At 43.5% G+C, this 11,766-nt stretch overlaps 1 protein-coding gene across 1 annotated transcript in view; it reads right to left on the bottom strand.

The window, feature by feature from the left end:
- Positions 1–4,673: 4,673 nt before the first annotated feature.
- The window catches only part of CDH20 (cadherin 20), a 49,647-nt gene continuing 42,554 nt past the window's right edge, over positions 4,674–11,766 (bottom strand). Inside the window, exons 11-12 of the mRNA XM_042809028.1 lie at positions 6,950–7,201; positions 4,674–5,665 (exon numbers count right to left, since the gene is read on the bottom strand). Coding sequence (XP_042664962.1) covers positions 5,166–5,665; positions 6,950–7,201 — 752 coding nt within the window. The 3' untranslated portion in view covers positions 4,674–5,165. The remainder of the gene's footprint in view (positions 5,666–6,949; positions 7,202–11,766) is intronic.

Here is an 11,766-nt window from a genome sequence, read left to right as displayed (position 1 = left end):
TTGTTTCCAGCTCCCCGTTGTCCACCACCATGTCACTGGATCCCAGTCCTTGGAGCTGCAGAGGTGGAGCCTTGGACTCCGTGTCCCCCTGATATTTGGTGATCTCCTGAGGATAACCAAACCTACAAGACTTGTCAGACCGTGGTGTACAAACCGATGAAATGATGCCTCAAAAAAAATGTGGGCCTTCCTTTACACTAAAGAAGCTGCTCTGGCTTATCCACCACCTTTGGACTAAGTGGAAACAACCCCTGGCTGTGACCTGTACCTTCCCATACAATGTCACGATCTTCTGCATGTGCCAGCTTGCTTGCTTATCAGGGCAGTCTTTCTCTTTATGCAGGACAGCTCCTTGCATTTTCTACAGGCTGCTCACTGGGAAAATAGGACATCCTGAATGAAGAGAATCCAACCACTCCTAAACCTGTGTGCCTCTGGCTCACTTCTTTCTTCATCCTCTCTTTCTCCCTCCCTCCTTGTTTCCAGCTCATAATCCTTCTCTCTTACCTTTGGTAGAAGTACTACTACTACTACTACTACTACTACTTTGGTAGAATTACTAAAACTCAAGAGCAAAGGAGATGTATCAGCATCCCAAAGTCACTGCATGCTAGATGGAGGGTTTTGTGAGGGGTATTTGACATTTGTGAGAGTGTACATGCAGATATACTGAGACCAAAAGAACTGCTTGCCTCTTGCCCTGGTGGAGCAGGGCTCTGCCAGACATGAGGCTGGCTGCCATGTTAGCTTGTTGTGTCCTTTTGCACTGGGCTGCAAATGGGAGAGCTAGAGCATAACAGCAAGGTCCACTTGCTTCGTTACCACTGCAAGGTGTAGTGCTGAGGCTGTTTTTGTGACCAGCACTGTAAGGATTCCTGGGGCACAGGGAGAGGTCTTAATGTATGGTTAATTAGTTGTCACATGGGCTGACTGATTGCCTATCCATTAAATCTTCTGTTGATGGACTTGCAACATGTATTACTCATCTGTAAAATGGTTATATCAGCTATAAATCACTTAAGATATGTTATGATTCGTGTATGAACCTATTCTTTAAAGTGGGATTGATCTTCATGCCCTGTATGGTCTGCCCAGGGAGGTGGTGGAGTCACCGTCCCTGGCAGGGTTCAAGAGGTGTCTGGATGAGGAGCTACAAGATATGGTTTAGAGGTTTGTGATAGCAATAGTAGCGGGAGGACGGTTGGACTAGATGATCTTGCAGCTCATTTCCAATCTTACGATTGTATGATTCTATGAAATTAGGAAGCACAGATATAAGGATTGGGGGGGCATTCCTCCATTGACCCATGGAGGACCATGAAGTCCCTCTATTGTGTGACCCTGCAAAATCCTCATTTACACTGCAAATTACAGCAGCAAGTAGCTGCTGCAGACACAGCTTTCTCTTCATCCTCAGACATTTGCTTCGACAACTGTAGGACAGTCCTTCATTTTCTGCCTCTTCTCTTCAGGTAGAAGGATGTGAAGTGGGGCAAATAGTTTTCTGTTGTTGTTATTCTTTCATCATATCCTGAATGTGCTCTTTGCATGGGTAAACTGAACATCCACACAGATTAATAACTCCGTTTTCTCTCCTTTGTGTGATTCTCAAACCTCTTAAATAGCATTTTCAACCCATTGTGCCCCAAACCTCATGACAAGGCAGCAGTTTCCCTGCTGCTTCCTGCTCTTCCTGGAATATGGGGCCCAGCTCTGCATCTTCTGAAGCCTGAGATGTTGCACCCCCTTTTTCCGCATGAGCTGTTTCTGTGTCCTCTTACACACATCAGCTTTGTGCCCCTGTGCCTTGACTGTCATCACCTCCCTGCGTGTGACCCATTGTGTGGGTCCCACAAGCCAGTATTCAGTGGAGGGATTACATGCAACAGCGGTCTCCATGTGGTTTCAGTTTGTGGTCAGATGTATTTTGACCCCGGCCCCCTCCAATGTTGGTACTTCTAGATGAATCCCACCCACTCCAGCACAGGTCTTGGGAGTTAATCATGCCCTTTAACAGGTCTGTTGTGAATGCAGGCTCATTATTTACTGTGAACATGACCTTGCATGTCCCCTGCATGACAAGACCCTCTTAACAGCATCAATTGAAGCAGCTCTGAGGGAAATCCTGAGGATAGTTAAAACAAATGAGATTTAAAGGCAGGCACTTCCAGCCACAAAAGTGTTTATAAACTCAGTCCATCCAAACAACTAGAAAATGTCACCAGGCTCTGCAAACACTCCCTGTTTCTTGCTGCAGGGAAACTGGAGCTTTTTCCATTTTCAGAGTGATGCTGTTGGAGCTGTCGTAGGATTTGAGTGGATTTCATTTATGTGCCATCCCTGAAGGCACTCACGGCCAGGCTGGATGGGGCCCTGGCGAACTGAGCTGGTGGCTGGCAGCCCTGCCAACAGCAGGAGATTGGAATTGGGTGGGCTTTACATTCCCTTCCAACCCAAGCCATTCTATGGTTTTATAATTAACTCTGCGGAGCACTAATGAAGTCAAAAGACATAAGGGAGGCAGGGCCTCCTATGTGCAATAGTGCAATCGTACTGCAGCTTTCGCTCCCTTTGCTCATCTTCAGCAAAGGGAGATGCTCCAGTATTTGTAGTGTATTGATTACCATCGGTAGCATCTACAGACTCTCCATGAACATTAACAGCCAAAACTAGGTCAGATTTAAAAGCCAAATATGGGCTCTGAAGCACAAATACAGCAAGAGAGATGAGTTGTTCCCAGTAATGATGCTATAAACAAAAGTAAAAGGCTGGCATTCTGTTTGTTTAATGGCATCAAGCTGATCAGGTATTACACCACAGCTGTGTTTTGCTTTTAAATGCTAGAACGAAGTTTACATGCGGAGACTGGACAATGAGTTGAAGGCTGAGCTTGGCAGGGAGAATGTAACTGCAAGCATAGCTAAATAGCACATTTTTTTCCTTTTATGATTCTGATACATTGTAATAGCCCTTGTCCACACAGAATGAGAGCTGCTCCCCTGAACTTGCAGGCTGAATAGCTAATGTAGAGCAGGCCATGATCTCCATTTTGTAGATAGGGATGCATTAATAACAGAATATTGACAGGTGTTATGTCTGAGTCTTTCCCACAGCTGTGCACCAGACTAACACTGTGATCTTGCATCCTGCCTTAGGTAAAAACGATTATTTATTTAAAAGAGAGTCTGGCCAACTTGTATTTGCTGTGTATCTATTTGAGCAGTGGACGTGGTGGCAGTTGATATATCCAGGCAGTCCTAACCTCCTTGCTGGATTGTGCACCCTTTTGAAGAAGCATGTGCAGCACTACGAGTATCCAACCCAGCAAGATGAGATTCCCTTGTCAGTATGTAGCTGATACGGGAGTTACAGCTGTTCATCAAGGTGTTGGTGGGAGATGCCTGACTTTCTGGGAACCCAGATAAAGCAATGCAGTATTGAGATCACTGGGGAAGGTTTCAAGCCTTCCCTCCTCTGTAGGCCTCTGTAGCGCAGAGTGGCAGGATCAGCTCCCTTGACATGCTGGTCTTAGCTAGAAAGAAACTGCAGACTGTTCTGCTCCAGAAGCTTTTTACTACCTTTCATGAAACTTGCATTACTGTAATTTCCTGTTGTCCCCATTTATACAGGTAAACAAGATAAGATCCAGGCTCAAAACTTCATCTGCAGGGTAGAATGGACCATGAATGACTATTGTGTGTTGTGGACTGTCTTGTCATGTTTCTTAAGGCATAAGCTTCTTTTAGGGCGGTGTAACTAGTTTCTGAGATTCTTATCGACCCAGCTGTAATGTTAAAAAAGAAAACATACTTCCTTGGGTCAGAAATGTTAACTATTCTGATGGGCTGGGCATGGGCTGATTCACTGCTGAGGGCACTGTCCAAGCCAGTGCCAATAAAAGCAGGAAGCAGTCTGCTCAAACCTATAAACTGAAGGCTTGTATCCTCGATGCAGTGCTGACAAACCATTTCTTCTTCTTGGTGCCTGAGGAAGGTGACAATAAAGCCACAGATAAGCACTAACTGCCGTTTGCAAGGTAGTCAATAAATTGCCATCAGACTTTCCCTTCTGTTTAACTTTTATTAAAAGAGGTGCTAAGGTACTGTACTGTATGCAGTACATCATATTTATTACCAAAATTAACAAATATACAAAACTTATACATGTAATTTTCTTACATCCATTTATTGGTCTATAATACTGCATTTGTTCAAGTAGGTTATCTACAGTATGTAAACATCCCTTGGATTGACCTCACACAGATTAGGAAAGCCCATCTAACCCATGTAGTTACCAAATATAGCTTTTTCTTTTTTTAAATTTATTTGGCTTTCATTGGTAGAATCTAATCTTCACATTTGGCACATGGAAGAGACATCTACAGTGCAAAAGAGGCAGATCTTCTGTTTTTGTTCTGAGCAGTTTAGCAGTGTCATGGTTTTAAAGAGCCGGGAGGAGAATAAATTTACACAAACTCAATAGGAGATGGATTAGTATTAATGTCAATGACTCATGTCAGTCATTAAACTAGAGCAGAAAGTCAAAGCCTCTTCCCCAGCTCTCTCAGCCAGGTGAAAAAAAAAAATCTCAGCCTTCCTTGTAAAGATTTAGGAAAGGACTCTGTTAGCAACAGAGAAAGGAGGTTTAGTTTACAAAGAGCCCTCTGAGATTCCAGTTTCAATTTTCTGCTTTGTGTTTTTTTTCTCTTGTTAGCAAGCATGTCTTTTTTATTTATTTTTTCTCCCATTGTAATGGGGGAAAATAACCAATGAGGAACCAGTCTTCTGTGAGTTGGAGATTACAATTGGTGTTTGCTGGTCTTTGAACCCAGACATACAGAGCTCAGTAAGCTGCCATGTATGAGAGAGAGAAAGAGGGAGGGAGAGAGTAATGTCATTATATTCCAGGGGTGGAGCTTTCCAATTTTTCTGTAGAAAAACAGAAAAACTTTCTTCCTTCTGCTTCTCACTGTTTCAAAATATGACTTAATTTAACCAAGTAAAGCTGATCCATAGAGACCTTCATTCACGCTCTTCTTCCCATTCTCATTGGAGCACGGTATTGCTATTTTAGGAGGCCTCACCCATGTCCATGGAAGCATCTAATGAGAATGGATCTAATTGGATGCCACTTCACACGGAAACCCCTCTGCAATTCCTTGTCTGTTACCATAGGGCCCCACTGCTGTCCGTGGCACCGTACATCTCGGCCAGCTTTTTGAAGCGCGGGCCCCAGTCCGTCAGGTAATCGTAGCTCTGGTCTGAGTCTGTGGTCACCGACTGTAGGGAGCTGAGTGACTCTGCCACCGAGCCGTTCCCTTCAAACATATATGTCTGGAGGGAGTCGAAGGGAGGAGCCCAGAGGTCCATGTCAGCCTCATACAGCTTGGCAAGCACGTAATTGTGGACGTTGTTGTCCATGATGCATGCCTGAGGCACGTATCTGGAGAGGCTCTCTATTTCAGGGAGCATGTCCTGCCTGTTTTTCACCACAAGCTGGGCCTCCCGTGGGTTCCACATGGCGGCGATATCGAAGGCCTCAGTGTCCTCCTCCCCACCGCCTTCATCGTCGTACCTGACGATGTTCTCATGGATGTTCTCCTCCTCGTCTATGATGTATGGCTGCTTCCGCTGGCGCCGCATGGAGAGGATGAGGAGCACCAGCACTGTGGGAGGCAACCAAAACATGGGGCCATCAGTAAGAGGGCAGATCTTGCAAAGTCTTTATGCCTGAGGCAGCCCCCCGAATATAAAGAGCTGTGATGTTTGCAGGTGGAGGGATGCAGATATCTGCCTGAGATCAGTGTCTCGAGGTCCTGCCTATCTGTCCCTTAGCTTACCTTAAGTCTTAACTTTTGGTCACAAGTATAGGGACAACATTTGGGACAAGACTAGCCAGTAGTGTTTGCAGTGTGGTACTTGAGATACTTTAAAGGTAGCCAGATCAAGCATTAGTAACTACTTATCTGCAGCAGCTTCACAAAGATGTGATTGTTTTTTTTTTTTTCCCTGCTTTGTAGGTGGATTTGCAGCCTGCTTTAGGAAAGCCTCTTGGTCTGGGTGCTGCACGTGACATAAGTGGGGGAATGGTAAGCCCATGATGGAAGATTCACCATGGTAGTATGTCTCCCTACATGGCAAATGGCTGAGGTAGCTCCTTCATCTGCTCCTAAGCATTTCTGTGTTTATCTGAAAAATGCTGCTTTGGGCTGAGTAGAATTACTGTCAGTTGCTCAGCAATACTGAGATGCAGATGATTCTTAGCATACACAGGCACCAAGAGGTCTGCACTGCAGAAAATGTGCTGTCACCTGGTGACTGTATCTTCAGCTAGAACTCAGCAAGGGTTTTGAACGCTGAAAGTTTGGATTGAGGCATCTAGACTTTATAGAGATAGAATTTAAAGTTTTTTGTTGTTTTTACTACTCTACTGATCCTCAGACTGAGCCTCTGAAACTTCAGGGAAAATGTGTTTTGAATTAATATCTCACAACTCAAGAGTTTGAACAAGGGAACAGAAGTTCTTTTAATACTCAAGGCTAACAGGGGAAATAGAAGGTCTGGGCAAAAAACCTCAACCAACCAAACAAAAAAAATGAAATATGTTTGTGTAGAGAGAACACATGGAAGATGCTCAGTTTTCTACTTCCTCCTGACGTACTTCTTCTCATATAGCAGGGCCATATGAGACATCCTGGCACAACGGGGATCTGCCAGAATATTTGCAGGCCGTATTATTTCCCCCATTCCTATACCCCTGTCTGAAGCAATATGGGGCCGAATGCGCCTGTTCCATGTTTTGGCCCTTTATGTGCACGTGTGTGTCCACACGTAATATATATACATGCACGTGTGTGCACATGCATTTGTATCCTTCATCTTTAGTAGGTTAGCAACCCCCTGGCCAGGACAGAAGAGCTCATCCTCCCAAGAAGCAGATAAGGCTTTACCTAGCAGGACAAATATGCAGGCGAGGATTGCAATGAGTGCTCCTCTGCTCAGGCTGACAGGGAGGACGTAGGCCTCAGCATTGCAGGACATCACCATGCCGCCTTCGTCACAGCTGCACACGTGCACAGTCAGCGTGCCTGTGCTGCTCAGCACAGGGCGGCCGTTGTCACTGATCAGGATCGGGAGGTAAAAGATGTTCTGCTCGTGCTGTCTGAAGCCAGAGCGCCTCGTCAAAATCCATGCCGTGTTGTCTGTGGGTTGGAAATAAATGGAGAGAAAAGAAGAACAAATATATTCATCAGAAAAGGAGGTCTAAAAAAAAATCAGCCCTAGACCCACATCCATTTGTCTTCCCTTTTTTTTTCTTTATCCTTTTTTAAAAAACAGTTTGTCACTGATCAGCATTTTGCCTCTGCCTCTCATATTTCAATATCTTCCGAGGCCATAGCTCAAAACCTGCAAGGCATGCACACCTTACAAGTTGCTTTCACCCTTTCTGACATAAAGTGCCCAGAGCAAACTCACAGCCTTCAGTTTTAGCTAGAAGAGCTCTCAGAAGGCAGGATGGAAATGAATAGTTGAAGGAGGCTTGTTATCCCTGTTTGTTCTTGCTCAGCACCTTTTCTAGACATGGCTCTTAAGAGCTGCCACCATTTTGTAGATGCTGGTGTATGACCCTTGCAGACATGTTAAGGTTGTCTTTATGGTTTTTGATATGAGGCATGGCCATCTGCTTGAGGCAACAAGAAGACAGGGAACAAAGGAACAAAAGACAGCAAAAATGACAGCTGGTTATCCTAAAGAGCAGTGAGTCGAAAATTTTGCAACAAAACATTTTTTCAGTGAAATATGTGCAATTTCATCAGAACTTTTGCCATTGGAAAAAGTCAGAGTACTTTGTCGTCATTGTCAAAATTGTGCTGCTTTAATTTGACCATTCTGCCACCTGATTTTTATTAGAACTTGAAACAAAATGGGTTGAAACAATGCTGCAGAAACAAAGGAGTAAGAGAGTGACCTAAGAGGAGATTGCCTTTAATTTTCATGTCGAGGGAAATTCCTTCATCTGGCGCTTTCTCTCCATACATATATATATATGTATGTATACGTATATATGTATATATAAGAACAGAGCTATGTATATATATTTAATGTCAGGATTTCCAATGGCTTCTGAATTCCTGTTTACCTTCTCCCCTAAATTCCTCAAACTGTGCACTGAGTTTCCTAGTAAGAAGGAGAGTGGATTCAGGACTTTGTTCTCCTCAAGTCTTATCTCAGAAATGTCATGGCAAATTCTCTGGAGATCAGTGTATTTTGCCTGTACTGACTTTTAAGCTTTGTGGCCTCAGAGACTTTGGGAAAGAGCAAGGCTGAATAGAATGTCTCCAATATGATTTGGCCCATCAGGGCGTCTAAAAGAACCTGCAGGAAAGTTGGCACATCTTATAAATGTGTTTGCAAATCCTGAGCCGGCAAAGATAGGTGGAGAACAAAGGATTTTTTTTCTCTTTTTGGCAGACCTACAAACCCTGACCATGCACAGCGTTGCTGTGAGATTGTGGGGATTTGGGCTTCATGCAGTTTCTTTTACTACTTAGTTTTGTTTCCTGTTCCCTGGGTTCAAAAGAGGCTGTGGTCTGGCTATCTGCATATTTAGGTTGCTTCCAGCATACATGTACTGTGCTTGGAAATGCAGGATGTCAATCAGCTGGTCCGTGCTGGGTTGGCACAATGGAGCTGGCTGCCTGGAACCAGCCAGTAATGTAATCACAAGTAAACTACGAAAAAAAACACATGATACCAACAACTGATTGTTTAATTTTCACCCTTATGATTCTGTGATTATTTCCATGTCAACTCACTGCTAAAATTAAAATCTTTGGTCATTTTGTTCAGTGTGGAGACTGATTGACATGCAGGTTAATCAGCGATATCAGAAATTATTTGATGGTCTTTAGGAGTGAGATTATGAGCTTTATATACAGCCAGCTTTGGAATGTATGCAATTCAAGCTGGACTCTTTATGCTTCCCTACAAGACTTAAACTATGCTGCAAGTTCCATATTTTGTGCTGCGAAGCTCTCAACAGCAGGCAGCACTGGTGTATGCAAGTACTGAGGGTCAGGCTCCACAGTTATAAAAACAATCTCAGTTTCCATAGTTTTTAAAAGCAATTTCAGGATCTTTTATGCCTTATACATCCATGACATTTCAAGCTTTTGCTCTGAAAGTGTAAAATACTGAAGTGCACCTGTGCCTGTATGTAAGTAACAAAACTGTAGCATCTCCTTAAATCACGGGATCCCAAGAGCTGGGGCTTTGAAAAGAACAACCAAATAGCACCAGATGCAGGATGAAATCCCCCAGGTTGCTTAAAATGGATGATGTTTCAGCTTTTGCTGATTTTACCATCCTTCAATAGGCTGTGCTGCTCTGAACAAGTGCAGCAGGTGTGACAGATGCAGACATATTTTCAGCATCATGTCCTAAGACCCAGCAGAGATCAGCACCCTACAGCCACTACAGCTCCTGAACAAGGGCTCCCCACTGTGAGCCCCACTCTCCTTTCTCTCCTGGGACACACACAAGTGCTTTCACTTCTTCTTCAGGCTATGTGCCCTTCAGTACATCCTCCTCAGCTATCAATACCACATCTTTTCATTATTTGGCCTGTTGTGGCATGAGAAAAAGCAACCCAAAGGGCAGAAGATGACAAAACGTCTGGATTTATATTGCACTTCAGTCATTTAACAGTGCAGTGGTTTGGTTGCCTTTCTCTTTCCTGGGTGAAAGACTCACGCTGTTTAAACTGGCCAGTAACAGAAGTCATAAATTCCACTCAGGTGACAGCAAACCTTCATTTTATGTGAAACTGCTCTTTGTGAAGGAAAAAGACTTCATTATTCTGGAGCTGGCCATACTTTGCCCGTAGAAGAAATCACAGGCAGTGATTCAAGTTGTGCAAATACATATAAGTTTATATATGTATATATATATTTTTTTTCCAGCTAAAAACAAGTTTCGGTAATCAAATATTGAAGGGTATATATAAATTTATATATGTACATAACTTTGCTGTGATGTGCTGATCCTATCACATAGGTCCTAAATATTCTTGGCCATATGGTTCCCTTGGTGTCTGTCAGCATTATGTTTCAGCCCTTTTGCTTTGTTTTGCTCTGTACTAGACAAGCATCTACATAAATAATCCCTAAGGAATCACTGTACCTGTTACACCACAATGACAATAGGCTGGTGCCAGAGCTTGTTGTGTGATTCATCAGAAGCCAACGCCATCTGATGTGCTACTGCACTGCAAAGGACATGATAGAATGTGAAGCAGCATGGCAGAAATTGGAATGCACTATTTTCTTCCAAATTTGATATCTGCTAAGTCCTAGCCATCGACACAACAAGGCCTGGGTGAACATGATAGCCTTATTATATTAAAAATAAATTAATTTAAAAAGCACAATAAGAATGCACAGTACTTTTGCATCCAGCTTTCAGTACAGCATCGCTGTCTTGCAGATTACTGATGATATTCAGTTAGCTACCACACTGAGCAGAGGCATTGTAGAGCACAATGTGTGATCCTGCACCCCTGAGATTGGTGCGAACGTGAGAACTATCCTTCTGGCCATTCTGACTGGTGTGCTTGTGAGAGCAAGACTTAGAGCCTCTCCTCCCTGACATTTTAATTGAAATGCAAGAGAGAGGACTTTCAGGGACTTCCACTGATGGTCCTGATGGTGGTATGACACCGATGCCTGCACCCATCCAAGTGACTACTCTCTTCATTAATTCCTGTTACCCTCAAATGGAGGGCAGCAGACAAAAGCCAAGAGGAGACCAGCTCAAAGTTTAGTCTGGATATTTGGTAAGCTTATTTTGTTGCTCATCCCATTCTCACAGCAAGCCTCTTTTACCAACCCTTTCCCAACACTATCTTACCCAGATTTAGAAGTGGGACAAAGACAGCCCACTGATGCCCTCTAACACTAACAAAAGAGAAGGGAGAACTCAGCTCAGTTCTCTGCTTCATCACATATTTCCTATATGTCCTTGAGAAGTAATTCAGGCCCTAATTTTTGCAGATACTTGCAAGTCTATTGCCCACTGATTTTACCAGACTCAAAGGGAACCAGGCATGTAAGTAGATTAATTTCTGCTCACCCCAGATCCCTGTCTACAAAGTGAAGACAATAGGATTTCTCTAGCTGCCAAAGCTAGGGGGAGAATGAATAGCCTAAAGTAGTTCTCAGAGACTGTAATAACAAGGGTCAAAGAAATATGTAAAGCAGCTCATCAGAATGCAAACTGTGATCTGTTTGTTACTCAAGTTTTCATTGCTGCGAAGATGGCTTCACGTCTCGCAGTTTTTCTTACTACTGTATGGCACAACCAAGTAATTTGCACAACTGCTGATCTGAACAGCGTCTTCCCAAAGCCAGGAAAGCGTTGCTGTCTCATGGTTACACACAGAGGCTGCAACGAGCAAGGCAGGTTCCATTCCTCGTCTTTCCATCCTGGGGCATGCAGTATATCTTTGCCTTCGGTGACTAAATCTTACAATTTATGTAGTACTTAGTGGTCCCTAGATGAAAATATAAATTATTGGTACTGAAACAACTACTGCACTCCAAATTGCCAAGGCAGTAAATTAACCCTTAATGTGTATATTTCAAATAGTCAGTGGTATGATACTTCACATTTTTATTTCAGATTTGTAACCAACAGTACCCTATGCTTCTCATGATATGTAGCTCTGGAAAACTGGTATTTTGCAGAAAGCAGAAGGCATGGCCATTCA

The sequence above is a fragment of the Centrocercus urophasianus genome, unplaced genomic scaffold (genome assembly GCF_019232065.1).
Source record: "Centrocercus urophasianus isolate 14NV4802_14NV808 unplaced genomic scaffold, USGS_Curo_1.0 seq_11, whole genome shotgun sequence".
NCBI lineage: Eukaryota > Metazoa > Chordata > Aves > Galliformes > Phasianidae > Centrocercus > Centrocercus urophasianus.
The sequence above is the reverse complement of the archived record's forward strand: the minus strand, read 5'-3'. Positions and strand labels throughout refer to the sequence as shown.